The sequence below is a fragment of the Trichosurus vulpecula genome, chromosome 4, assembly GCF_011100635.1.
Source record: "Trichosurus vulpecula isolate mTriVul1 chromosome 4, mTriVul1.pri, whole genome shotgun sequence".
NCBI classification, from domain to species: Eukaryota; Metazoa; Chordata; class Mammalia; order Diprotodontia; family Phalangeridae; genus Trichosurus; species Trichosurus vulpecula.
The window spans coordinates 182,040,476-182,068,335 of record NC_050576.1 but is presented as its reverse complement, the minus strand read 5'-3'; the positions used below and the strand labels follow the sequence as shown (position 1 = coordinate 182,068,335).

The 27,860-nt window shown below is 43.9% G+C and overlaps 3 protein-coding genes across 6 annotated transcripts in view; 1 reads left to right on the top strand and 2 right to left on the bottom strand.

Moving 5' to 3' along the window:
- Positions 1-140: 140 nt before the first annotated feature.
- On the top strand, positions 141-4,324 carry MLX (MAX dimerization protein MLX). Of its 3 annotated transcripts, none has more exons than XM_036756635.1 (8): positions 141-419; positions 521-557; positions 850-939; positions 1,210-1,316; positions 1,645-1,744; positions 1,877-1,976; positions 2,737-2,938; positions 3,555-4,324. In XM_036756635.1, the coding sequence occupies exons 1-8, from the start codon at positions 180-182 to the stop codon at positions 3,609-3,611; spliced, it is 933 nt and encodes a 310-aa protein (XP_036612530.1). In that variant the 5' UTR covers positions 141-179; the 3' UTR covers positions 3,612-4,324. The 3 variants fall into 3 exon arrangements, with proteins under 3 accessions (XP_036612530.1, XP_036612532.1, XP_036612531.1); XM_036756637.1 differs by having other exon boundaries at positions 143-221; XM_036756636.1 differs by having other exon boundaries at positions 149-221; positions 1,645-1,976.
- On the bottom strand, positions 3,986-10,229 carry LOC118847933 (PSMC3 interacting protein). Its single transcript, XM_036756638.1, has 8 exons — positions 10,150-10,229; positions 9,967-10,067; positions 9,608-9,697; positions 7,884-7,995; positions 5,036-5,181; positions 4,873-4,926; positions 4,684-4,743; positions 3,986-4,588 (listed from the first exon to the last, which is right to left on the bottom strand). Exons 1-8 carry the CDS (start codon positions 10,178-10,180, stop codon positions 4,532-4,534), a joined length of 651 nt encoding a protein of 216 aa, XP_036612533.1. The 5' UTR covers positions 10,181-10,229; the 3' UTR covers positions 3,986-4,531.
- Positions 10,230-11,101: 872 nt separating this feature from the next.
- RETREG3 (reticulophagy regulator family member 3) overlaps positions 11,102-27,860 on the bottom strand; it is a 24,613-nt gene continuing 7,854 nt past the window's right edge. Inside the window, exons 2-9 of one of the 2 annotated variants that reach the window (XM_036753984.1) lie at positions 25,862-25,968; positions 18,546-18,576; positions 17,429-17,555; positions 16,695-16,779; positions 15,568-15,705; positions 14,790-14,875; positions 13,924-14,056; positions 11,102-13,351 (exon numbers count right to left, since the gene is read on the bottom strand). In XM_036753984.1, the coding sequence (XP_036609879.1) occupies positions 12,906-13,351; positions 13,924-14,056; positions 14,790-14,875; positions 15,568-15,705; positions 16,695-16,779; positions 17,429-17,555; positions 18,546-18,576; positions 25,862-25,968 (1,153 nt within the window). In that variant the 3' untranslated portion in view covers positions 11,102-12,905. The remainder of the gene's footprint in view (positions 13,352-13,923; positions 14,057-14,789; positions 14,876-15,567; positions 15,706-16,694; positions 16,780-17,428; positions 17,556-18,545; positions 18,577-25,861; positions 25,969-27,860) is intronic. The other variant, XM_036753985.1, reaches the window with a different exon arrangement.

Genomic DNA, 27,860 nt, shown 5'->3' with positions numbered 1-27,860 from the left:
TAAGTTCTGGTCGAACACCCTTTCAAAAAGCCTCGGTCCACTTCGCCTTTTCCTCTTGCGCAGGCGCGGCGCGCCTTCCTCTAACGCTTTGGGATTGGCGAGCTATGGGACATGTGGGCTCGGGCCCCGCCCATGGGGGGGGGCCTGCACGCGGCGTTTCCGGTTCGTTCGGTCTGACAATGACGGAGCGGGGCGCCTCTCCGGAGGACCCCTGGGTCAAGGCAAGCCCCGTGGGCGCGCACACCGACAAGGGGAGGGCGGGTCGGGCACGTGCACGCAGGGGGAGTGGGAGAGCGGGGGTTTCCCCCACTTCCCCCCAGTTCTCCCTGCCTCGCCCTCAGGGGCTCGGGACTGGGGGCTGCGGAGACAGCCCCGGCCCCCCGCGTGCCCAAGTGGGGAGCCGAGAGAGCGGACTGTGTGTGAGTGTCTGCGGCGTGGGGGGCGGGGGGCAGGGGTGGGGGCTGCGCCTGCAGCCGGCTCCGGGCCGGCCGGAACCTGAGCGGCCTCCCTACCCCCTCAGGTGGAGTATGCGTACGGTGACAACAGCCTGGACCCGGGTGAGTGGCCCAAGTCAGGGTGACGCGGCCGCCGCTCCCTCGGGGTGTCGGGATGGGGGCAGGGTGTGCCCCGGCCTCCAGGTATCCGACGGGGGAGGGAAGTAATGGGTCTCCCTCTTTGTGTAGTGTAAGTAGGAGCCTAAGGGTTTGGAAGGCAGTGAGGGACTAGCCCAGAGCTGTTTGGTGGGAGGGAAAAGAATTGTCTGGGAGTCTGGAGGCCAACCTTGCTGTCCAGTTAGTGCCCAAGGGTCTGAGGACGTAATTTTTTCTTCGGTGCCACTCTCTCTTCCAGGGCTCTTTGTAGAAAGTAACCGAAAGGGGAGTGTAGTGTCTAGAGCCAATAGTATTGGCTCCACCAGTGCTTCCTCAGTCCCCAATACAGGTAAGCAGCAACCCCCTTAGTCACACTTCCACAATCATCTTGGGCTCCTTCCGTTCAAGAACTCCATTGTTTCCAAAGACCTGGGGTTTCAAGACAGCATCCAGAACTAATTTTCCCACTAACACATGAAGCATGAGGATCTCCAAAACCTAATTTGGGCCTTTAAGATTAGGATTACCTCACCCCTGAACTCCAGACTTCTTTCCAAGGCTAAGATTTGTCCCTGCTTATTTGTACCACTCAAACGATTGCCACTTTCTGACCCAACAGATGATGAAGACAGTGATTACCAGCAAGAGCCCTACAAGGAGTCATATAAGGACAGGAGGCGCCGAGCCCACACACAAGCAGAACAGAAAAGGAGGGATGCCATCAAGGTGAGAGGAAACCCTGAACCTTTTGACCTCATTCACATCGAATCCAAGGTTGAGGTGTCTGGCATGTGACCTATATACCAAACAAATGGTAGTGGTATGCTCTGCATCTCATACATAGCTTCTCAGCCTTGACTGCCACCCTTAACAAAATGGTCACTTGATTCCTGGTCATGGAACTTGGTCTCCTGCCGGGCTGTGTCTCCTGTGACAGCCTCCCTTTACTGTCTTCTCTGTGGGTCCTGATTGAATGTCATGGTAGAAAAGCTTCCTGATGGAAGGCATTAGTGTGACGTAGGTCGAGTATGATCCTCTTCTTTCTCCTCCCCAGAGAGGCTATGATGACCTTCAGGCCATTGTTCCCACCTGTCAGCAACAGGATTTCTCCATTGGCTCCCAGAAGCTCAGCAAAGCGATTGTTCTTCAGAAGAGTATGGGACTGAGTGGGTGGAGAGTGGGGTGGGGGGAAGCAGGTACCAGGGGATATAAACTAGGAAGAGGAGGGCAAGACAGGACAGGGTTGTGCCACTCTTCATGCTTAACCTATCATGTGTTCTCTCCAGCCATTGATTATATCCAATTTTTGCATAAAGAGAAGAAGAAACAGGAGGAAGAAGTTTCTACGCTGCGGAAAGATGTCATGGCCCTGAAAATCATGAAAGTGTAAGTAGAGGAAAGGTGGGGCTCAGATGGAGAAAGGAGGAGAGAGCCCTTAGGGACAGGTATTTTGGCCATCATTTTGGTGTATAATCAAATGAGTCATTCAGGGCAACTAAAATAGTGCACTGGGCCTGGAGGCAGAAGATCCAAGTTCAGATTTCGCCTCAGATGTATTAGCTTTGCAGTCTTGCTCCAGTCACTTTACCTCTGCCTGTTTCCTCAACTGTAAAATGGAGATATTAATGCCGCCTGTCTCCCAGGGTTGTTGTGAGGACCAGGCGAGATACTTGTCTATGGCACTCAGCACTAGCACAGTGCCTGGCAGAGAATGCTCAATAAATGCTCCTCTCCATCCTTTTTTAATGAGTGTAGTAACTTCAGACTCATGTTAGATCAAACTCCTTCAAGGTAGAGACGATGATTTTGGAAGATACAACATAACTCTGGAAAGAATGTCAGTGGTTATTTAGTCCAGCTCACATTACAGAGGGGGAAATGGGTCTGGAGAGGGGAATTGATGACTGTCTCACTATTGACGTAGCCCTAGAGGCAGATCTGAGGGAAAGGCAACCTCTTCTGGTATTCTCTACACTTTATTTTAGTTAGTTGAAATTGGAGGCGCCTAGACAATCCTGTAAGCTATTGCAATGTTCTTATTTTCTCATGGCCAGCTGGTATTAATGACTGGCCAGGGCCTCTGAAGAGTTGGGGGAGGGGGAAGAATGATATTGACACATACCATTATGTCATTTCTTGGTTTCAGGAACTATGAGCAGATTGTGAAGGCACACCAGGACAACCCTCATGAAGGGGAGGACCAGGTCTCTGACCAGGTCAAGTTCAATGTGTTCCAGGGCATTATGGACTCTCTGTTCCAGTCCTTTAATGCCTCCATTTCTGTGGCCAGCTTCCAGGAGCTGTCAGCCTGTGTCTTCAGCTGGATTGAGGAGCATTGTAAGCCCCAGGTGTGCTGGCTGAGACCACTGGAGGGTGGGGTGGGAGAGGTTTGGTCTACAGCAACACCCACACAGCTGAAGCCCCTTCAGGCAGGGTGGTCTAAGTCACACATTGCTGAAGGTTGGTGGTGGCTTTTTCTCTCACTAGATCTGATGCCAGTATAGGAAATTCCTTTAGCAATGTAGATTGGGAGCAGCTAGGTGGTGAAATGGTTAGAGCACTGACTCTACAGTGGGGAGGACCTTGCCTCACCATAAAAAAAAAAGTAGGCTGGCACCTGCTGTGGCACTGAGTCACAGAGCCACTATGTAACACAGGTGGTACTTGAACCCTCGTTTCTCTCCACCTCTAGTTTCCTTTGCCTCCTTTCTTTTATGCTTTCATTTTTTCCCTGCAGTCTAACCTGGTTTTTGGTTGCAGTTTAATATCAATCTGTAGATATTAAGCACCTGCATGTCAAGCACTATGCTAGCCCTGCCCTTTAAAAATACCCCACTGTCTGTGTTGCTTTGTGTCTCACCCCCCTTTTCTGAGAAAGGCAGACTACTACTTTTGGGTGCAAAAAAGATGCTTGAGATGTGATCTTAGCCTAGACTCATCCCTCTTCTTTTTTCCTATCCCTAGACCCTCCAGGAGATTGTTACTGGGGTGCTGCACCAACTGAAAAACCAGCTCTACTGACTGCCTTTCAGCCAACTCTACTGGAAGTGTGTAACCAGGGGGCTTGTTGAGTTCTGGTTCTGACATTTCAAACAGAACAGTTGCTTTGTTTGCTGGGTTTTGGACAGCTTCTGACTAATTTATTTTTATCAATATTAAGCAAACCCATCTCAAACCTGTGGGAGTTATAGGGGCCATTGGATTGGTCCCCTAGAAATCACTTCTGGCGGGAAATCTGGAGGAGACAGAGAAAGTATTTCTGTAATCCTGGAGTGCCACAGGCACCTATCCCCAGTGGTGCTGCCATGTCTGTCCATGGCACAGACAAAATTTTTAGCATGTTATATAGGGATTTTATCCCTAGGGAGTCTGCCACAGTGATCAGAAACCTTAGGACAGATTTCTTAACTTTTATTTCAATGTAATCTTTTTAAGCTTACAATGTTATTAATTTTTTAAGTCAGGCAGGTCTTGTGGTTCCTCAGGCTCACTTGCCATCTCTTTTCACTTGAAGAGTTCATTAGGGATACATTGTCCTCTCCACTTCCTACTCGCTACCACGATTTCTATCAGAAATGAGCCAGGGGAGAGTGGAGAAACTTCTGTCTCAGATAAATAGAAGCCTACCCCCCTCTTTTTTTTCAGGCTCACAAGGAAGACTTTACCATCCAATGGAAATTATTTTTATATCAAATTGTAATTGCAATAAATTTTACTAAATGCTTAACCCCAAATTTGTTCTGAATTTATCAAGTTCATGACTAAATTGATGTAATATACGTATAACCAGCTGCCTCCTTGGCACTAATCAGTCTAGTCATTCTCCCCTAGTTTGGATACCTCCTGTAGCCAAAAAGCAACTGGAAATGCCAAAACAATATCAATACAACCCATCCTGGAAGTTCCTTCTGACTCTTCGACGTTATTTGGAGAGAGATTCCTCAGGGGTCTGGAAGGGCAACATTGTAATCTTCATCTGTCTCGATTCCAACTTCTTCCTGCAGGGCAAAGAGAAACATCAACTGAGACTTACCTGCACGTTAGGGACCTACCCTGGAAACAAAGGGGAGGGAGTTTGGGAGACAACACTTACAAAAAACTGCTTCTTACTCTTGGGATAACCCTCAAGAATTGCATCAAACAGCTCAGTTGCCTAACAAGAAAAACAGAGGGTAGGCCTTAAGATATTTAGTGCTCTTTTCCAGCCCCGCCCCCCATCTCCAAAGGGCCTTCCCAGGTTTTGTGCTTGAGCACCAGGTGGATCACAAGTGCTGATACTTACCATCCTCTTCCGCTTCCTCCACTCTCTGTGATACTTCTGCTTCTCCTGATACACCTGGATATGAACCCAAAAGATTCTTCTAACTCCTTAGGATTCAGCTTCAGTTGAGTCAAGCCTCTGATAATCACTTCAAGGGATGATTCCCCTCCTCTACCCACTTTACCTTTTCTTTTTCTTCTGGAGTTACGTGGTTGGTAGCTGCTTTGATTTTACTCAGCCTTTCTGTGTAATTGGCACATTCTTTTTTTAATGCCTCAATCTCTTTACATATCTCTGGTGTAGTCAGGGAGCCAGTCAGTTCTTTCAGCTCTGAAAAAAACCAGACCAACTTTAGTAATTATTCCCCAGGGACCTATATTCCCCATTAACCTGGCAGCTCATGATAAGGGAAACAGAAAGAGAGGGAGATTTGGAAGTCATGCACATAACAGTGAGGTCACCAAAGAAGATGTAGAAAGAAAGGACTGCAAGAAGGCTGTGTTTTTCAGCAGTCCTAAAACCCTATCTCATGTTTCTTAAGTTGGTACAATTCAAGTTGGTTCTAAATGTCTAGAACATGGTACTAGAGTTACCAAGAAAAATGAAACAGTGCCTAAAGAACCTCTTATTTGGAGGGAGGGAGAGAATTTTTATACAGATAATTAAACCAAAGTTAATTCAGAGGAGTACTAGGGATTATTATGGAGGATGGATTACAGAGAAGACTGGAGGGCCCATTAGGAGGTTATAGTACAGGTGGGAGGTGATAAGGAAGTGTCCCTGTGAGTAGAGAGAGATGCAAGAGTTGTTATGGAGGTAGAATCACTTGGCAAGTGAGAACATGAGAGAAAAAGGAATTAAGGATGACTGAAGTTACAAACTTGTGTGATTGGAAAGATGACAGTGGCCTTAATAAAAATAGGGAAGTTTAAAAAGAACAGATATCAAGAGAAAGATGTTGAGTTTGAGATGCAGATTAAGGCATCTGGGAGTCATCTCCATATGTACACAATTAGTTCCATGAAAGCTGATAATATAGATCACTGAGGGGTAGAGTTAAGAAGAGTGTGCAGGAGAGACCTTTGAGGGACATCTATACTTAAGGAACAAGGAAATGAATGATAAACGGGGGAGACTAAAAAGAACAATTAATATGGGAGAGGAACTTGGAGAAAGTAGTGTCACAGAAGCCAAGAGAAGACTGGGAAGAAGGAACTGTCAATAGTATGAAAAGCTGCAGAGAAAACAAAAGAGGAGGATTGTGAAAAAAAAAAAGCCATCAGATTTAGCAGTTAAGAGATCACACAAACCTTGGAAGGAACAGTTTCAGGACGCTGGTACAGGTGAAAGTCTGATTATAAAGGGCTGAGTAGGGAATGGGCATTAAGAATTAGAGGCAGCCAGTAGACACGAACTGTGCAGCAGAAAGGAGGAAAGATAAAGGATAACCATTAGGAGTGGCTGGCTGTCAAATGACAGCATTGTAAGAATGAGTTAAGACCTGGGAAAATTCACAGACAGCAGGGAAGGAATTAGTAAAATGGGAGGAGCAAGAAGAATTGATCACAAAAGGAAGGTGCTAGAGAAGAGGATAAATTAATCCAGTAGCGATGATTAAGCTCTGTGTGGGAAGCACTGTGCTAAACACTAGAAATTCGAGGAAAAAGCAAGACCAGTTACTGCTTCCAAGGAATTTACACTATACTGGGCAAGGTAACGTACATGAATCAATGAATACAAGAATGTAGCCTCAGAGGCAAGGCAGCGGCAGATGGCCCACACAAAGGTCTCCTGCAGGAGGTTGAATTAAGTCAAGCTTAGCAAGAAAGGCCATCTCTTCTTCCTCAGAGACTAAAGGTAAAGATGGGTAGGAGAGCTAAAGGCGCTCATGAGAGGGCTTCAGTTTTTTCAGCAGAGTAGCAGGGATAAGACTATCTGCAGAGAGGTAGGGGGTGAGAGAGGCTTAGCGGGGGTGGAGAACCTTCCACCTAGAGGCCGTATGTGGTCTTCTGGGTCCTCAAATTCAGCCTTTTGACTGAACAAATAATTTGGGGATTTGTTTTGTGAAGTTTGGACTCAAAGGGCTGTACCTGAGGACCTAGAGGGCCTGCATGTGGCCTCGGGATTGAGAAAAAGGGTGGATGAGCCCTTGAGAAGAGTGAAGTCAATCAGGGGAAAAATAAAAGGATTGCTGTGTAGCAAAGAGGGCTCAGTCGAGATTAGAAATATGAATCTTTAGTGGTCACATGTAGTCTGAGCAAGAGTTAAGGGTCGGCAGGTAATTCACGAACAGTGAGCGGTAAGACAAAGAGGCAAGGTATTAAAGAGGCTGGTTCATGGCGACAAAGATCCGGACAGCGTATGACGGAGATGGCATCAGAGGGAGGGTCGGGGCTATAAATGACAACAGAGACCGAGGAACAAGACAACTCCTGCTGGGCCAGAAAGAGCAAGCGCTGGAGAGGGGGAACAAGGATCCGTGTCTTTCTGGAGAAAGAGAAGTTTCTGTGGGGACCAGAGATGGGAAAGGAGATGGATGAAGATGTGTAGGATGGATGGGATTGCATTCACAATAAAGCAGGAAGTGTGGACAAGCATATAAAGATAAGAGTTTGGGATAAGGTAGATGAAAGTTTGGAAAGAGTAGCAGAGAGAAAGAATGTGGACCTCAACTGATAGCAATTCTGAATCAAAGCAGGAGGTAAGAGTTTTCCAGTCGTGGGATGGGAAAAGAACCGCATGATTAACACTAACTGATGGTTTGTCTCTGTTGCAATTGCGCCACCTTTGGGTCTCTCTCTCTCTCACACACACATACACACAAACATACATATATATATGTGTATATGTATATATATGTGTGTGTGTATACATACATATGTATACATATGTATGTATATATCTATGTATGTGTGCGCGTGTGTGTGTATTTGAACTGAATGTTATAAACAACAAACCTAGAATATAACAACTTCCCAACGGCTGGGTAAGCTCTGAGTTATCTCTTTCTCTGCAGCCGCCTGGCCACTTACCGGCTTCCATGTGACGGCAGCTCTGCTGGATACTTTGGACTTTGGAAGTAAGTGACAGAATTTCATCATCAAGGTCTTTGAGATCTGTGTCACTCGCAGTATCAAATTCATCCTGCCAGGGACAAGGAAACAAGAAAGGTACCAACCCTGAGCAGTACTCAAGGCCAAGAACTCATACTATGTAAGCATATGTATAAAACCCAGTAATTCTGCCCTATCCCCCAAATCCTAATGCTGTCCTCTAGAGCAGTAGTGTCAAACTCAAAGAGAAACTGGGACTATGGCATATAATGATCCCTGCAGGCCCCATATTGTCTTAGAAAACCACATATTAACATTATGTTCTATTGTAGTTTTATTTATTTTGTTAAATATTCCCAGTTACATTTTAATCTGATTCAGGCGGCATTCCTGTGTTTGTCAGCCCTGCTCTAGATGAAAGGATCCACATAGGTGGAATTAAAGCATAAGGAGAATGGTGAGTTACAAAATTTGGCTCATTTGATTCAGCAAGTACCTTGTGAGCACCCAATATGCTTATAGCACTAAACGTACAATACATACAACACACTTCATAAATATTTGTTGAATAAGTATTTTGTAAAACTGCTAAGATATGCCGCATATTTTCAAAGAGCTTAGTTTTATCGGGAGGAAAAAGTAAACATGATCACACGCGGCTGTTTATGAGTTTCAGTTCTGAAACAGTAATATTAACTAACATTTTTATAGCATTTTCTCTCTGGCGGGTGCTTTAGAAAACACTATTTATTTAATCCTCACGACAATCCTGGGACGTGCTATTATTCCCTCCCATTTTACTGATGAGGAACCTGAGGCAGGCAGACGCTAAATGACTCGATCAAGGTCACGAAGATAGTAAGTTCCTGAAGCTGGATTTGAACTCAGGTATTCTTGTCTCCAGTACCAACTGTCTATCCACCCGTGCCCAACCAGGAGCACATCGTACATAGTAACAGCAGTATTTTAAGGAGCGCCATGCAGCTATGACAAATGCTATGGGAACTCTGTGATGAGAAAAATCACTGTAGGCTAAAGTTGTGAAAGAAGACTGTGGATAAGATGATACTTGAGCTAGGTCTTAGAGAACAGTAAGGATTTCCATAGGCAAAGGGAAGTGCATTTCTGGGTGGGTGAACAATATAAACAAAGGGATAGGAGTTTTCAGGAACAGGCACGGTATCTTTGAAAATAGTAACACAAACCTGACTGGACTGAAAGATTTTTAATTGGGAACAGTAAAACAAACAAACAAAACTCCCAGGTCAGATGGAGCAGGATGATATGCAGGGCCTTGGACAGGGGCAGAATCATTCCTGAGGTGACTTTTCAGAAGATTTAGCCCAGTGGCGGTGTGCAGGGCAGAATGGAAGAGAGAACAGCAATGGCAGGGAAACCCACTAAGATGCTACTGTATGAGGGTGTGAGAGGACCCAAGCTGGCACAGAATTTAGAAGATCTGAAGTTTAGAATCGTCAGAGCAAGAGGAGTTTTGAAGTTTGCTGTTTCCAAAGCCGAAGTAGGCTAAGTACGACTTCAACATCGCCCAAAGGAAGTGGTGGGGCACAGAGCAGTAATACAAGCCTGACAGCATGTCCACGGGACAGTTTAGGTGAGCTCCTGGAAGGGCCTTGCTGGCTCCGGGGTGGGTGACCCGGCGCCAATCGGACCCTGAACGCCCACCCCAGGGCGGCTCCTCTCACCTGGTCCGCAAAATAGATCTTCTGCTTGCCGTACACTTTCTCCTTGATTCTGCCCTGCTGCGCCAGCTGCTCCAGGGCCTTCACCACGGCCTGGCAGAGACAAACGGGGGGTTGGGAGGAGCCGGCCCCGGACTGCGAGGACCCGGCCGGTATGGGCTCGGGGTGGGGACCGAGGGCCAGGAGACCCGTCTCGCGCGGGTAGGGGAGGGGGGCGTGGGAAGGGGAGCCCTGGACAATGGCCTCCTCATCGCAGGGCCGCTTGTTTCGGACCGACGGACACGCCGGGTCCCGGCTGTCTTTCGGGGAGTCTGGAAGCTCCCGAAGCCGAGGTGCCCTCGGCCGCTCGGGGGGCGTCTCACCGCCTTGCCGAGCCCGTGATCCCGCTGCAGGTTCCCGAACACGTCCTGGGCGCTGTAGGGCCGGTTCTGCTCCCTTAGGTAATTCAGGACAAGCCCGGGGGCTGTGGGGAATGGACAGTAGTCACTTCGCAGCCGGAGTCAGCCGGTGCCCGACAGTCCCTGGGCACCCGACCCAACCCTCACCTGCCGCCAGCTCCGGACGGCCTTTACTCATCTCGCTCCCGCCACCAGTCAAACAGCCGGATGCGGCCGCCAGCTGGCAACTCCCCGCTTCCGGGAACTGGCAGTGAGACCGAGCGCGGCGATTGGGCCACGTGACTCCAAGGCCGTCCCAGACGTTGGCTTTAGGCGGGGAGCCCTTCCCGGCCACCGTAGAGCGCGGCGTGCATATTTCCCCACTTCCCCCTCCCTAGGTTGTGGGGCGTCCCCTGGTTAGGTAAGACACAACTCCGCCTCGGAGAGGAGCCGCCGATCCTCGCGTTAATTGGGGGCAGGGCTACGCGAACTCGCACGTCTGAGACGAATAGCCGGCCCCCAAGCCCTTCCTAGCGCCGTGGCTGCCGCTTGCGTTGGCCCAGTACTCTTCTTAGCGTTCCGGGACCGGTGCGCCGCTCTTCTTGCAGACGCAGGGGTCTGCCCGCAGGGGGCGCTCGGTCCTGGGCCTACGGGGACGGGGTGAGGCTGGTGAAGGGGCTGCGATCGTAGCAAACGGAGGAGGCTAGTTTCCTGTTGGCCCAGATCAAGGCTTGCCACCTGACAGGTGCTTTCCATTTCCGCCCACACAGGTCTGTGGGACAGGGCCTGAAATAAGTATTTCTGGTTTCTGAGATGAGTTGTGGGCCGGAGAACAGCTGTCCGTTTAAGCAAAAGCCGACGAAAAAGGCGGGCAGCCTTCTTAACTTCTCTAGTCGGAATCTTTCAATCAGTCCTTAAAATAGGCCTGTGTCTTACAGGGGGTGAGGAGGTTGGAAATGGATGTTTTGTCTGTAACCAAAAAGGGGAGGAGGAAAGCAGGAAAGGGGCCCAGAGGGCCGGTGGCTCCCCTCCCCCTCCCAATGCTGCACGGACAACGTCTTACTCTTCTGGTCTCCAGGGCAGGCTACTTCACTGGGAACATCGACAACAAACATTTTTTCTCATACAAGATTTATTTTCGAATATCTGCCCTCCCACCCATCCCCTAATTCACAGTGGAAAACAGATAAAGAGTAGGAGCCCCTAGCTAGAGGAAACACCCTAAGAAACTTTCTTGGCCTTTCCTCCCTACCCTCCACCCTGTTTTATCCATTCCCAGGGCCTGAGTCTACACACATTCGTGCAAACCCAGAAATCCCGGCTGTCTTTCCATAACTGCTTACTTTCAAATCTTGCCACCTGTTGTCTTTATATGTCACAGCTTTACCTACCAAGATGTGAGCTTTGAATTGTCCCATGGGTGATACGAAGGGGGAAACCTCCCTCCTCAACTTTCACATAAAGGTAATATGGCAGCTACTTTTTCTCCCTTCCCTTGGTCAAATATTTCATTCACTGCCCCGTGTATTTCTTGGAACAAACTACAGCAAAAATGAATATACCCTAAACTGCAGCACATGGAAATGGGCTCTAACATCTGTCATAGTCTGGGAGTGTAAGAGGAATGGTCCCTGAGGAACATCAAAGGGTTAAGTGCAGAGGAAAAGTGGATGGTCTGATCTCTTATGGGGAAGCAGAGGATTCTAGATGACCCCCAGGGGATATGGTGGTCTCTGAGGGGTTTTCCCCAAGTTAGGAAAGGAGAAAAATTCTGTGGTATGTTATCTGTTTCTTGAATGATTACAAAGAGAATTATGGCATGGCAAAGGCCCTGTCAGAAGGGCTGCACACACTCATGCCAACTGTAACTCATCTTTGAATGAAGTCCCTAGCAAGGCTAGGGAGAAGTCAAAGTGAAAACAAGTAGTGTAGAGGCTGGCAGGGATTCAGAGCTGGTGCAAAAACTGAATGAATGCCACTGGGCCATCTAAAGTGCTACTTTGCCAAGCCCCGTGGAGTTGTTCACAAATGGCTGGAGGGAGAGGGGAGGGGAAAGATAGGGAAGAAGTTCAGAAATGGCTATTGCTTTACTCATTATTTAGGTTAGTGCTTAAATAAAGTGAGAGATTAGCAGGGAAACGGACAAGTAGGAAGCTCCAAGGGCTGACATGAAACTGAGAAGACCTAGGAAGCAAATCCAGAACCCTCCCCAAATTCCACAGCACAACCAGCAATTCTAGCAGAGCTCTTGCTACCCAGTCCCCCACCCCCACTGTTTCCTTCCCTGACCCTTTTTCTTGAAAGCAGTCTTTCTGGGCACTGGAGACAAGGCCGTAAGTGGTAGTAGGGCAAGCCTGCTCTGCAGAACCAAGGACAAGCTTCTTAGAAAAAACAAATCATGATTAGGAGAGACACAGCAACGAAACCTTCCCAGTCCATGCAGCTGGCCTCAGGGGCCTCTAGTACCACCCCACTGCATTAACAGCCATTCCACACTTTGGCTTTAAGGAAAGGGATAGGGGAGGGGAAGTAGGATGGGCAGTTGTTTTATACAGGGTCCCTGAGCACCCACACCGTGTAGCAAACATCATCCCATAAGACAGAAACTCTGGAACAATGAATCCCAGGGGCCAGTTCATCAAACTCCCTTGTTCCCAGCAAAGAAAGTACTATCCTGATGGAAGAAGCGTCACTTTCGGAGTTTTGCCTCCATCACCTATAACTCTGAGCTCATGGATGGGAATCCAGCTAGAGATAGGGTGGTATCCTCTCTAAGCAGGGGCCCAAATGGCTAGCCAACAATGTACACAGATAATCAAATTTAGGAGGTGGGACCCAGATTCTTCTTTCTCTGCCTCCATCATTCCCAGTGGGATAGGGGAAAAAAGACTAAAACCACAAACCATTCCCCCAAAAGATGTGCCTCAGTGGCTCCGAGAGCTTGAAGGATCTAGTTGATTGAGCTCTGATTGGTCTAGCAGTTCAAAGTCATCCCCTTCAGCATCGGTGTCCAGGTCAGAGCTGGGGGCCCTTAGGAAACCTCGTGCAGCTCTTTGAGGGGCAGCAGGAGCTGCCTGCTGTTGGGCCCTTGACAGGGCCAGCTGGATCACACCCTGTGAGACCAGGCTGGCAAGGTTGCTGGTGAGGTTGGCTCCTGTGGGAAGAGTGCCGAGTAAGAGCTCAGGCAGGACAGCCTCATCTCGGTTGGAGGTGGACTCCTCAGCTCCTGGAGGGGAACGATAGGCAAGGCTGGGAAGCCCTATGCTGGTGTCATCCTCATCATCCAGGCCTGCAGCATCCACATTAATGGAAGGGAAGTCAGGGAGGTCCCGGGCAAATGACTCCTCAGGGTCACTATGACCATCCAGGTCTAGGGAGAATGAGGAGGGGTCAGAAAAATGGCTGCTGCTCCCTGTACCACTTCCCATCCTCATGTTACCCCACCTACGAACAGAGCGAACTACATATAATCAGAGGCCGTTCCCACCTGAGACTTTACCATGGGAATTCAAACCCTTGTGACTAGTTAGCTTTCTTCTACTTACAGGTCTGAATAGATGATGCTTGGGGAAAGTTATCTTTCTGTGCTCCCCCTGCCTACTCATACAGGCTCTCTAGGAACAAACACGACCACCTCCAAAACAGGAGTTTCCCAATCCCTGCCACACACAGGAGCTGGAATATGAGGCTACTAAAAGACCAAACATTTCTAAAAGCCATTCTGCTTACACCTTGACTGGTCACCTCTAACTTTTGCTTGCTCTACTATGGCCTCAAAACTCCAAGTCACTTAATCCTAAAATAAAGGGTCTGGTGATACCCCTCTTCTACTAGATTGGGTGACAGCCCACTCCACCAGGTGAGCTAACAAACATGGGTCAAGCCACTGTCTGGCTAAGGGGAGGATGTGTGTGAGGGGGGAGGGGTTGGGGAGTGCCTCACCTTCTGATCCCTCAGTTAGTGGCGTCTGACCCCTCGAGAGGTTGAACGTGCCATTGTCCGTGCAGGAGACCTCGGCATCTGAGTGCTCTGAGTCTGTGATGGCCAATTCCCTAGCCACAGTGGAGTCATCCAACTTAGAGGAAAAGAAGAGGGAGAGATCTTTAATTAAAGAGTACCACTTAATCACTTGTTAACAGTAGACACTAGGTACAGTTCTCAGAGATGGTCATGCTTAGAAAGACCCATAGCCAGAACTAGGAATAAAGGCCAGACTTGAGACAATGGAAATGTAAATAAAAATGGCAAATACCACCCACACATCCATAGCTAACGAATCCAAAACTGTCCTTTTTCAAGCACCTTAGTTTCAATACAACCCAGGCAAACCCTTCTAAGGATCTTGGTTAACATCTAGGCTGTTTTAGGCCAAGTTTCTGCCCTAACACATCATTCCTGTAGAGATTAAAGGAAAGGTACAACTGGGGACACTGGCCATTTGTTTCTGTCTTAATACCTCTAGAGAATATCAGTGTGTAGAGGTTGCTGGGACAAGAGGCATACCGCTTGATCTGAAAGTTGTTTTGAGGAGGGGGGAGTGGGGGGGGGGGGCAACAACAATTTTCAGCGAAGGCTCCCATAAGAGGCACTATGACTGCAAGATAAGGGTGTGGGTGTAGCTCAAATCAGGAGTTCGAGTACAAAGGCCCAAACACAATTCCAGCCGTTCATGCTGGGCTTAAAACCAGGCAGTGACCAGAACACATCATAAATTTGAAACAGGGTTGTTGCCTACACAAAGGGCGCCAAATGGTTACCAGGAAGTTGATAAGGAAACAAAATGCCTAATGGACCTAACTCCATGTTACCTGAGGACAGAAGGCGGCTAGCTCTTCTTCGCTATCACTATTGTCCTCCACAGCCCGATCAGAGTGCAAGGCTCGGGCACGCCGCACTGTATGAAAACAGAACAGAGAAGGCCCATCACACTCTTTGGTGAACATTCCTTACTGGGATTTCAAGATGTGAAACCAGAGCAGGAATGGGAGAGGTCACTTTATGTGAATGGGCCCCAAAAAGCAGCGATCATGCCTGAGGGTGGGGTAGCTGAGCCTGTGGAGCAGGATGAGTTGATGGTAAAAGACAATGCTGCTCCCAAGTTCCCCCACCTCCACTTGTTATGCCCATTAGATACCTGGCAACTAGGCCTATCTAACAGCTTTCTGGGATGACCTGGTGCAGACCCAACATCAAAAGTGCCATCTGAACATTGTTTCAGCAAAGAACAAAAAGGAGACTTCCATCCTGAGTTAAATGATATTCCTGAGGGAGATTCATGCTTTCCAAGTAACCCAGGGAAGACTGAGGACCACTCCTTATAGCCCTGTTATTCAGGTCTCATGGGGGCTATGCTGCACCCAAACTGAAGAGGAAGAGAACTTCTTCACTGCCACTCACCAGGCACCTGATGGTTTGTGCCCAATATGACAACTGTGAGCTCCAATTTGGCGAGAATATCAAGTTTGCCTTTCCTATTATCCATCCCCCAAGCTGTTCCCAGGCATGTAAAACATACTATTCTTCCCATCACCTATTCTCACCCCTAAATTGCCCCACAAAGGAACTGGATACCCTCAGGATACTTACACTGCCTTTCCCTTTGCCTGGACATCATGTAACCATGGACACTGAAGTCCAGCCGCTGCAGGGCTGGCTCTAGCCTCATGTACAATCGATGTCCCAGTCTGTGGTACACAGCAAGGGGCCACAGCAGGAGAGAGAGAACTGAAAAAAAGGGTAAGAAGTGGCAAGAAATTATAGAGGAAGCTATACAAAGTAAATTTAATTTCTTTTCCATAATGTTGAGATCATATGTTGCTGAAGCTGCACTAAAGGTGTTTTTGCATTTTCTAGCACATTTTTATGTGGCTATTCAAATGTATTTAGGATTGTTCATAACTGTGTCTTGTCTTCCTCTCCAAACTAACATGTTCTTGAGGGAAGGAAACCTACACCCATCTGTATCATCTGGTACAGGATTCCAATGGTGAGGGTTGAGGATATATCACCTAACAGTTTAAAGCCACATCATGGAATCAGCTACATATAATTGTTGAGCCAGAAAGCCAAACAGCAAATGGCTCAGAAATTTCACATGGTATTCAATGAGGTCAGGATAGATCATTGTTAGATCTTAAGAAATCCAACCTCAGATGACTTCCTCGATAAGCCAGCAGTAAATAATTTAATCTATAAAATGCCAATGAAAATATAATGGAATCCAGTTCAGGGCACCTGAGAATCATGTACAGGGAAGGTATCTTAGGCACACACACTAAAAACTCTCCACAGGTGAAACTACAAAAATCTTCTTGTAGGTGGGAATATATCTGTAAACCAGGATTTCAAAGAATGATTTGCTAGAATCAAATCCACCAATATGCTAGGGCTCCTTCCCACACCCCCCAAAACTTACCTTATGTTTATTTGTGTGTACTTTATGTGTGCATGGTATCTCTGCATGTGAGTGCTCTGAGAACAGGGATTCTTTCATTTTTGTCTATCCCTAGCACCTAAATAAATGCTTGTTGACTTGTTGGCCAGGAGAAAGACTTAATTTGTATGGAGGCACGTTACAGATAAAAAGTTATGGAACTTAAAAAAATCTCCAGGTCACTTCCTTAAGGACATGAAGTCACAAGAGCTTTCTCTTTGGCCACATGGTCAGTTATGGTTGGGGGAAATCTGTAAATATTTTTACGTGTAAAACTTACGGAATAAGTAGGAAAGCAGGAGGCCAGGAATGTAGCGGCCCAGCACAGCCAGAAAGGTCAGTATACCGCAGCTCAACAGGCAGAACTGGGGAAACCAGGAAAACGGTATTAGATTTCTGATCTATGAGGAAAGGCCAGGCTGAGATAATGCTTTCTGATCCATGAGTCAAGCAATGGACATGTTAGATCAGATGGTGCCTAGACGTTACTGGTAGGGGAAGGAGGGCTTATCATTTCTATTCAAACTCCCTTTTTATGCAGCTAACCTCACAAGGCTGCACTTCACATTAAGACATTTGTTTGAATAGGACTCAGCCAAAAAATGCTTTTTTAAAAGCACAAGGTTGTTGTTGTGTTTTTTTTCTTCTGTTTTTTTTGATCCAGGAAAAAAAACAAACAAACAACCCCCTCCCGTCGTAGTAACCTCACACACAACACAGAATGCACACAGACATGCTTTTTTGCTTTGAGACAGGAAAATGGCACTACTGTGAGCTCAGTCTAAGTGTCAAAACCAACCCCCAGGAGTCACCAACCAGAGTCTTGGCCCCTGGTAGTGAGAACCTCCTCCCCCTACCTTTCTTTGCTTCCACTAATGCCACTGCTTTGCCCTTCCTGGATGACAGTGCTTAACTCTTGATAGGGTTTAATAGTAATAAGGCTATGTCAAATAGAGAATTCCAACCCTGGGCTAGGGGTAGTGAAGGAAAGGAGAACATAAGGGAGGGTCTTACCTTGCCTGGGTTTTGCTTTTTGAAAAGCAAGAGATTCCTTATGAAAGTGGTCCCACTAACCCAGCCTTCGGCTACATGGTGGCAGAGCTCAGGCATGCTAAGGAGCCGAGGGTGTACAAAGCCCCAGCTACAGAAGAAAGAAGGGGATCTGTGAACAGAGGGGGATGAAGGTTCCCCAGGTGTACTGAGAACTTGGTACAAATGCTAACTAATGTTTGCTAAGCTTTAAATTGGGCTTGGGGAGTGGCCAACCCCCAGGTGCCATGGAGATGAAGCATGGCCGCCACATGCTGACAGCTGGGCTTTCCTCTTAGCTCACAGGTTGGAACTTGAAGTTGGAAAGAAGGAGAATGAACTTGTTCCAACAACCCCTACCCTGGTGAGCAAGAAGCCCAGGCTGCATGTGTAAACCTCCCACCCTGCTCCAGGGCTCTTTGTACTTAAGTATTTTCCCTTTTGTATTCGAGCTTTTGCAAATCACTTTGATTGCAATACAGGAATAAAAGTAGCACACAATCTGATACCAACACTGCTGAGATGAAGGCAATTGGTGGTGTGTAGGGAAAATAAAATAAAACCAAAATAAACCACACCACAGAAATCTCCCTGGGATCAGATGGATGATGTGAATGAAATCAATAACGAAAGCAGACACTATAGATAGACACAAGAGTTATCTTTGGCTTGCTGGTACTAGAAACCAATGTGTTCTCTGACGAACAACATTAAAATGCCAGAGGTCACATAATACACTAGATGACCTAATATAAAAATGTCAGGAAACATTCATTACATTGGTGCCCTTCCACTGTCACACTGTAGCTGAGTAATGCATTCACTATCTACCCCCATCCCTCTGTCTCCTACTACCCCTGACATGCCAAGCACTAAAGTGTTTCCTATTCAAAAACCTCTTTCTAAGATCAAATGAGATTGAATATTTTTCTGTATATATTTTGACTGAATTTCAGATATGCCAAAGATGCTTATTTAGAACAAATCAGGCTGTCATCCTACACTGTGTAATTTGGAGAGCAAGGTTATTAAGGAATCAAACACCATTTCTCAGAATGAATCAATCAGAGCAATGAAAAGGGATTTAATTAGTTTTTCATACCTCTCATTGTCTAATGCGTCGGGTCTTGCCACTACAACATTAAAACAAACATCAGCATTAGTTGGTAGGAAAAACTGAACATGATAATGTTAGGCTGTTGTTACAAGCTCTATCAGCTTGACAACTCAAGTTTTAATAGGTTTGGGGAAAATACAGCAGCAAACACAACAGAGTCACCAAGTTATACTATAAAGTTAGGGAGCTACAGACAAGGGTATGTTAACCTAAGCCTGTTTGCTTCTCCAGGGAGCCCAAAACGGAAAAAAAAATTCGTTACTGTGCAACTAAATTTGCAGGAGATGGAGGCCAATGTTATTAAAAAAGGAAAAATGGTCCATCTGTACCATGTTTGTACAGCTGTAAGTGTTCACACAAGTCTCTATTTGCCTGGCTGATAATCTACCAACACCTAATCAAGTCAGATCGACACCTTTAGGCATCATCTCTAGATAGTTATCTCACAAAATCCCTCTCTCTAGCCCTGACTTCTTTCCTAAGCTTTGGTCCCACAACTCCAGATGTCTACCTGGACATCCCACTTTGATGTCCTGACAGTACTCCAAAATACACATTTCTAAACAGTCACTCTACAACTACAATGAGATACATTAAACCGAATTCATCATCTTTTCCACCCCCCACCCCCACCCCGGGCTCCCACCTGGCTCTTCCTCCTGACTTTTTCCACCCAAAGTCAGAACATTTTCGTTTTCACTCTCCATATGCAAGCTGTCACCAAGTTTTAGTGATTCTTCTTTTTCAATGTGTCTGGCATCTCTCCTCTCCTGTCTTCTCTCATTACTATTCTACTTACTACCTCACACCCAGACCACTGCAATGGTCTCTTGATTATATCTATGAAAGACTCTTCTCAATTTCCCCTCAATATGACCCTGTATATTAACACAAGATTATTTTTCTAAAACAATACTTTCAGTCTATCCCCCTAATCAAAAGCTTCAGTAACTCTCTCACTCTCCACAAGATCAAAATCCAAGCTTCTTAACATGGCATTCAAAGCCTTCCACAATCTAATTCTAACCTTACTTTCCAACCTCATTACTATTCCGCGAGAAAAAAGCCTACTCATTGTCTCCCAAATACCTTGCATTTTCTCTAACTTCAACATTTATATAGGGCCTCTCGAGTGCAGAACACTCTGCTAGGTGCTCAGGAACGATGTGAAGATTAAGTGAAGAAACTGCCCTCAGTATCATGGAACTTTTTCTCTAGTAGAGGGAGATAAGATACCTATACCTATAATTCCTCCCACATACACATGCACACAACTACAATACAGGAGAAGCAAATCGAGAGAATAGAATTCAAGATCCAAGAAGGATCATAACTAATTTAGGGTAATCAAGGACAGTTTTATGGAGTAAATGGAGTTTTAGCTAGGCCTTAAAGGATGCATAGGATTCTAAAACGGGGATGGGAGTGGGGAGGAAATCTATACATAAAGGGGGGGCAGAGAAAGCATGAGCAAAGGTATCCTGACAGGAGAGCATGCAACATGTCCTGGAGACCTGCAGTTATGATCAAGAGTTTTAAAATGAAAACAGAGAAGGAAAAAGAAGAAAATTGCCCACATATATCTGCCAAACCAGATAAACATGTATAAAACAGGAAAAAGAGAATCAGCAAATAGGATCAGTAATTCGTACAGAACAGCATCTAAGAAAACAGCCTGCAATAACACTGAGACAACTGTATGCAAATACATTAAATATGTATAAAATAAATAAGTTGAACCAATAATCAAAATGTGGCTTCCAACTAGAAGCTTCACTAAGACTTGGAAGGGTGGAACTCATAACTGAAATGTGGCAATGATAACAGCTAACATTTATACAGCACACTAAGATCTGCAAAGCACTTTACATATATAAGCTCATTTGATTCTCACAACAACCCTGTGGGGGATGAAGACATCTTAGTCAAAAGGAGCAGAGAAGAGAAAAAGGGCCGCAGAGTAGCATTATATATTAAGAAGACATATTTATGTGAGCAAATCCATTAACTAAGATGGGATGGAGATCAAAGGAGGGAGAAACATACACAATGTTTTCAAGGAATATAGACTATCTAACCACAAAAAGGAAAAAATATAAGTTTGGTTAGGAAGCATTCTTATAATCATGACAAGGGACTTCAACAATCTTAGCTGGACATCTATTGGACTGTACTAACAAAAAAATAGGACAGCTGATAAATTCTTGACTTGTCTTAAAGATAATTTCATTCTTCAAATGATCAACAAAGGATATTGCTACTCTGGACAGGATCCTGACCAATAAAGAGCCTCTGGGATGGAAACTTGGGAAAAAATAACTACTCCATCTTAAAGGTACATAGTAGAGAAAGACAGGAAAACCAGAAAGAGTCTGTCTGATTCACATCAAAGTTTGGAATTTCAAAGAGTTCAAAGGAAGGAACAATAGGATCCCACTGCCTACAATTCTACAAGCAAAGTTGACCAAAGAAGGATGGATTGGACGCTTTTAGGAATGAAATTCTGAAACACAAAAAAATCCTATAAGAAAGAGAATAATTAACAATTTTAAACAGATTGAACTGAATGTACTGGCTCATGAAACAACACATATTTTAAAAATTTTATCTTAACTTTTGTCATATTCATTCCTAAACACATCCCCTTTCCCTCCCCTACCAATTTAGCTATTCTTTGTAACAGATATTTAAAAGAGGAAAAAAAGCAATTCAACAAAACCAATACATCATTCCTTATCTGACAACAATATCTGACAGCATATGCAACATTCCTTATCAATCCATATTCAATATTCCATATCCCCAGTCCTGCAATGAAGGGAGGGAGATGCATTTTCTCATCTCTCACTTAAGGCCAAGCTTGGCCAATATAATTACATGGTGTTCCATTTCTTTTCTTGTTTTTTAAATTTACATTGTTATAGTCATTGTGTATGTTGTTTTCCTAATTCTGCTTACTTTACTCTATCAGTTCATAAAAAAAAATCTTCCTTTGCCTCTGTGAATTCTCCACATTTGATATTTCTTATGAGACAGTGATATTCCATGACATTCACACAATTTATTTAGCTATTCCCCACTGATGGACATTAACTTGTATTTTTATAAAATGCACACAGAAGATATAAAGTAGCAGAGCATGAAGAAAATCCTCTAAGAATAACATTAGGAGAGCTAGTATTCAGAATTATCTGGAAAATTAAAGCTAAAAACAACAGAAAAAGGATTTTTCAGCTATCCTGGGGGCAAGAGGAAAATCAAAGAAGTGATAAGACCATTGCTTGGGGTAGACGGGATAATGATAAAAAAAGACAGAGGAGGAAGACCATTCAGCTCAGATTTTGTTATATCTCCCAAGGAGGATAACGATTAGACTGGGAAGAATAAAAGACAGTTAACAAGGAGCTGAAATCCAAGATAAATGAGCTGACTTCAAATCACAAAACTGAGATAAATTCTATCCTACTAGCATTCTGAAAGCCCTGGGGAATAATTGTAAAAAAAATGTGGCAATCAAGAGAGGTCACAAAGGCCTGGAGATGGGCAGATATTTTCCCAATTTTCAAAACTGGAAAGAAGACGGCCTCTTCGAATCATCAGTTGTTGAGTTCTACTTTGATTCCTAGAAGAATTAATAAAGGCAGGATTTGTGAGAATTTGGAAAAAGACTTCGTTATCACTAAGAGCCGGTATGGCTACACCAAGAAAAAGTTATTCCAAGAACTGTTAGGAAAACTGGAAAGCAATTCAGCACAAAGCAGAGTTAGTTTCAAAACAAGAAATAAAACTATCAACAATCACAAGGAAACATGCTCCAAATCACTAATAAGAAAAATGCAAATTAAACAATTCCAAAGTATTACTTCACACCCATAAAACTGGCAATGATGACAAAAGACAGCAATAGTGTTAGAAGGGCTGTAGAAAAATGAGCACACCAATACACTGTTAGTGGAGCTGTGAATTAGTCAACTATTTTGGAATACAATTTGGTCTTATTTGAGAAAAATGCCTGGATTGTTCATACCCTCTGATCTCACTACTGGGCATATACCCCAAGTATGTCAAGGACACAAAAGATCCAACACATACCACAAGAGTCAGAAAAGCACTTTTAAAAGTGGGTACCCATTGTTTGGGGGAATGGTTATACAAACAAATACATGAATGTAATGGAGCATGATTATGTCGTAAGAAATGACAAATGTGAAGAATTCAGAGAAACAAGATGAGAGACATAAATGTATGCAGATAAAAGAACCAGAAAAATAATATATTCAACTACTAGAAAAATGTAAATTAAAACAACATGAAAAAACATCAAAATTTAGAAAATGTAATTACCAACTTTGGTTCTAAAAAAAGAGATGATGAAACACATTTCCCTACTCTTGGCAGAAAAGTGAGGCACTATGAATGCAGAATGTTGCTTACAGTTCAGACCTGGTCTCTATGTCAGGTGGTTCTACTTAACTGTTTTTCTTTATTATAACAGAGAATTCTGTGGGGTGGGGTTATTGGGAAATAGCTTTAAGAAATAAAAGGCTTCAGTAAAACATTTTTTTTAAAAAAAAATCATGCCAAACTAACATAATTTCTTTTTTTTTTTTAAACAGGTTCACTAGATTCATATTTCAGGAGAATACTGGAAACATAATTTGCCTGGACTATAGTAAAGCATCTGATAATGTCACATTGTTTTTGTGAACATAAATAACATGGGGTTAGCTGGATTCAGAACTGTTTTAAGGACAGGACCCAAAGAGAAATCATAAAATGGGTTGATACCAGTTTAGAGATAGGTCTTTAGTGAAATTAGGAACCCTAGTGATCTGTTCTTGGCTCCCTGCTATTTTAACATTTTTCTCAATGATTTATATGAAGAAACAGACAATTTGTTGTTTGTCAGATCTGGAAATGACATGAAGCTGAGAGGGATAGCTAAAATACTGGACTACAGAGTAGAATCCAGAAAGATTTTGACAGGCTAGAGAATATGAGCTAACAATAATGACTTGAAATTTAATAGATAAATACAAAGTCTTGGACAAGGCCAAAGAATAAATACTATATTAGGGATAAATAAATACAAAACAAATACTGCATAAATATTATCTTAGGGAGATAGTGCTGGATAATAGTTAATATAAAAGAGATCTGGGGATTTTAGTGGACTGAGTTAATAAATTAACAGTGTAACGTGAAAGTTGCTCTAAAGGCTGCTGTAAGACAGGCATAATGTCCTGAACAAGAAATGGGAGAGTTTCATTATACTCAGTTCCAGAGAACTGTGATTAACTGTAGATGCCGTATTTTAGGACGGTCATTAATAAACTGCGGCATATCCAGAAGAAGATAACCAGGATGGTGAACTAATTGGAGACTTGTTCTACTTGGCCTCAGAACGGGGAAAACACAACTAAGGAGAATGGAAAGAAGCTGAAGAGAAACAGATTTAAGCTTGGATGTAAGAGAAAACTTCCTAATAATCAGGGATGCCCAAAACCATTGTTTTGAAAAGTTAGGTCTCTATCACTGGAGGTCTTCAAGGATAGGCTAGATGATCATACCTTAGGGACATTAAAGAAAGGATTCATATTCGATTAAAATTTGAACTGAAGACCTGAAATGTCCCTCTTCTGAGAATCTGTGGTATGGCACATACCACTAGATAGTAATCTAGTTTTGCAGGAACACTGCACATGTGGAGAGGAGTGAGATAAGGCTTAAAAAATGGGAGAAGCAGATTGTGTGGGGCCTTGAATGCTAAGCTTAGTTTGAACTTTAATTGCTAGGCAATAAGGAACCATTAAGAGGTTCTGAATATAAAACTAATATGACTGAATTTGTATATAGGGAAGATAAATTTGATAGCTGTATGAAGGATGGATTAGAGAAATATGAGAGCAAAGGCACAAAAGTCTATTAGGTTTAGAGGCAAGTAATCAAAATAGGTGGTAAGGAAAGCTTGAAGTGGTCTGGTGGTAGTGAGAACAGAGAGAAGGGAATCAGTGATGTGAGATATGTTCAAGAGGTAGAAATGAGACGAAATGGCAAATGGTTACTTCTGAGTAATGAGAGGGAGGGCAAAATTAAAGATAACACCAATATTTTAAGCATGGAATACTGAATAAATAAAGGTACCACTGACGAGCTACGAGAAAAGAGAATCAGTAGTTGTAGTCATGTTGAGTTTGAGGTGCCACTGGAACATCATGTGGATAAGGTACATTTGAAAGGCAAGTCTGAAGCTCCAGAGAAAGGTCAAGCTGAGAAACAACATATTGAAGAGTTACCTGGGTAGATATGATTACTGAAACTGTGGGAATAAATGAGACCAGAGAGGAGAGGATACAGAAGTAAGTTGAAGAGAGAACCAAGACAGACCAAGATTAAGGCACTGGGAAAAGAAAGATACGCCATCAGAGATAGAAAAATGGTTAGAAAGAAAAATAAAGAGAGTGTGGTGTCTTAGTAAAAAAGGAAGGAGAGAATGTCCAAAAAAGGGGGTGCTGAGTGTCAAAAGCTGGAGAGAAAGAGAACTGACAAAAGGCCCTTGAACTTGATAGGTGGTCAATATTTCCATAAGAAAAAGTAATTTTCAGTAGCCTGGTGGGGATAGAATCCAGATTATAAGGTGTTGAAGACTGATGGAGGTGAGGGGTACAGTGAGGAAGTGGAGGTACTGTGTCTTTGTTAAAGATTTTTCCCACCTGTCATGCCCCACACTCCTTTCTGTTTGAATCCTTCAAGGCTCAAGGCTCAACTTATGTCCTACTTCCTACATGAGGCTTCTCCTGATCAATCCCGCCCATAGTCATTGCCATCTCTTCTGACTCATAGCATTGTCTATCCCAATATTCTTACATCATCATTTAAATTTTGATTTTTTTTTTGTTTAATCTCCACAGTTAAACTGTAAACCATTTGTTGACAGGGACCAAGTTGTATACTTTTTGATAGTCTCAGCAGTATCAAGTATTTAAGAGCTAAATTCATATTTCATGATACACTTTTATTAAGGTTGATGCATCGAGTGAACAAAACCATATAAATCTCAAAATGATCTCTCAGACCAATAACGAAGGCAAAACCCTGTTCCCATGATGAAGGGGCAGCTTTCTATAGTTTACTGTTCAAGAAAAGAGAGGGCCATCGATTTACTGAGCTTTAAATGGGACACAGACCCTAAAACAGAGGATTCATAAATTAAAAGGAAATTCTTCCTACTAAAAAGTAAAAGTCACAAGAGAGGTAACAAAATTTCTAGACTAGATTACTCCAAATGCATCCAAACTCACCTCTCATCTCAGGCCAGATTTTGTTCTTCCACTGATCTATACATACAATTATCATCAAGCTGAATGCAAGTAAAAACACCAAACGAAGGGAGGTCAATGCAAAGAACCTGCAAGGAAAGGGAGAACGAAAGAAAGATCAGTATGTAACTAGTTCAAAACTAAGAAAAATGCCCAGCACATGAAAGATTGAGCGTTATGGTGGAAAGGGCTACTAAGGTGGGTAATCTGGCTCCTAGTTCCTTTTCTATGGCTCTAACTAGCTATGTGACCTGAGGCAAGTCACTTAAATTCTCTAAGCCCTAGCTAAGTTCAGAGATACTTTCCCCACCAAAGACTAGACTAGATAATATTCCGAAGGACCTTTCAGCTCTAAAGAGGAATTCTGTCTTGACAAGTAGTTTCAGTACAAGATAGGATAGTAAAATATATTTCTATCACTCTCTCTATTAGATTACTGCAGAAATCCTGAATATCCTTCAGGGTATTGAGTGGATGTTAGGAATTAGAAGGAAAGAACCTAAATATTGTCTAGTTTGGTAGTTCTCACTTTGTACTACAAACAAAACACTGCCACAACCCTTGCAGCAAAGTCTTTTAAAATGATTTTTGTTTCTTGCCATTTAATACTACCAATAACATAAAGCTTAGTTTTGCAAATCTGTACTTTCAAATTGATTTTATTCTCAATATAATATTTCAAATAATCTTTTAATGAGAAACACGCAATCGTTTGCTACACATGTTTTGTAACTGGGAATAAAATTAAAGGCAATAACTCTCCTTTTAAGACACTTCACAGCACTTCTTTTAATCAATCAACAAACTATATTTAATAAGTACATCCTGTAAGTAAGTTAACCCCTTTGGTGGGGGGGGTTGTCTTACATATTAGTTTATCACAATTTTGCTGAAGATATTAATTTTAATTTTGTTTTTAAATTGTTTCAAATGCAATGCTGTTTCATTTGCAAATGTCTCCGCAGTTTTGCCAGAAGAATGGAACTATTTCTAGTAAGTAATTTTTTAAGTAAATTCTAGTAAGTAAAAAACATTTCTGGTAAGAGTATACTTTGTGCCTCAGGATCTTTAAAAGTCACAGACTCATAAATCTAGAACTAGAAGAGAGATCAGAAACTATCTGGTCAAATCACTTCCTTTCACAAATGAAGAAACTAAGGCCCAGGGAGGTAAAGTGACTTTACCAAAGTCACACAGGTAGTTAATGTTAGTGGTGGAATTGTACTGGGCATCAACATGGGCTCTTAGCACTTATTCAACCAAGTGCCCTTGAAGAGTTTGGCTTTTATCTCCTTCATTAAATTAGGTAACTAAGGTGGGGCTCCAGGTGGGGCCCACAAGGGAGGTCTGATTATATCTTCGCTCCCAAGTAGGCCCCAAACCCCTATCTATTAAGTGCTAAGCCTATGTGGGTGTGAATTGGTAACTAAGGTGGGGCTCCTGGTAGGGCCAATGAAGGGAGGTGCTAAGACCAGGGCCAATAGTAAGGGCTTAAGTTCTGGTCCCTCAGATGCTGTTTGATGATGGCTAAAGAGTGCATAAAAAGGGAAGACAGAGCTATTTGCTTAGGGCTCTCACTCTTGGTGGTGTGCTGATGTGGGGACTTTGGACAGCTGTAGCTAAGAGCCCTCCAGCTTGTAAACCTGGATGTTCGGACTTTGTTAAACTCTGATAACTATGAATCGAGATTTGAATCAGACAAGATCTGTCTGTTGATGTTTGTAATTTGTTTGTGTTTGCTCTGAAGTTCAGGGTGCTGGCTTTTTCCCCTGAACTAAGTGAATGATATTTGTATGTTGGATTAAAGTAAGATTGTTAACCCCTTAACGTTGCTTTCCTTAGTAAAGCATATCAAAAGAACCTGGGTTTGCAGCATTTTGTGTGCTGGTTGTTGTTGGTTTTACGCCCCCACAGCAGCTGCTAGCAAAATTGTTGCAACAGGAATTTGAACCCAGACTCTCAGACTGAAGCTCTCATTCTT

Excerpts from the sequence above, each read along its gene's own strand:
- MLX (XM_036756635.1), top strand. The coding sequence starts at position 180 with ATGACGGAGCGGGGCGCCTCTCCGGAGGACCCCTGGGTCAAGGCAAGC. Across the intron at positions 420-520 it reads GCCGAGAGAGCGGACTGTGT|GTGGAGTATGCGTACGGTGA; the intron begins GTGAGTGTCTGC and ends CTACCCCCTCAG. Across the intron at positions 2,939-3,554 it reads AGGAGCATTGTAAGCCCCAG|ACCCTCCAGGAGATTGTTAC; the intron begins GTGTGCTGGCTG and ends TCCTATCCCTAG.
- LOC118847933 (XM_036756638.1), bottom strand. The coding sequence starts at position 10,180 with ATGAGTAAAGGCCGTCCGGAGCTGGCGGCAG. Across the intron at positions 9,698-9,966 it reads ATCACGGGCTCGGCAAGGCG|GCCGTGGTGAAGGCCCTGGA; the intron begins GTGAGACGCCCC and ends TGTCTCTGCCAG. Across the intron at positions 5,182-7,883 it reads CTGCCGTCACATGGAAGCCG|AGCTGAAAGAACTGACTGGC; the intron begins GTAAGTGGCCAG and ends GGTTTTTTTCAG.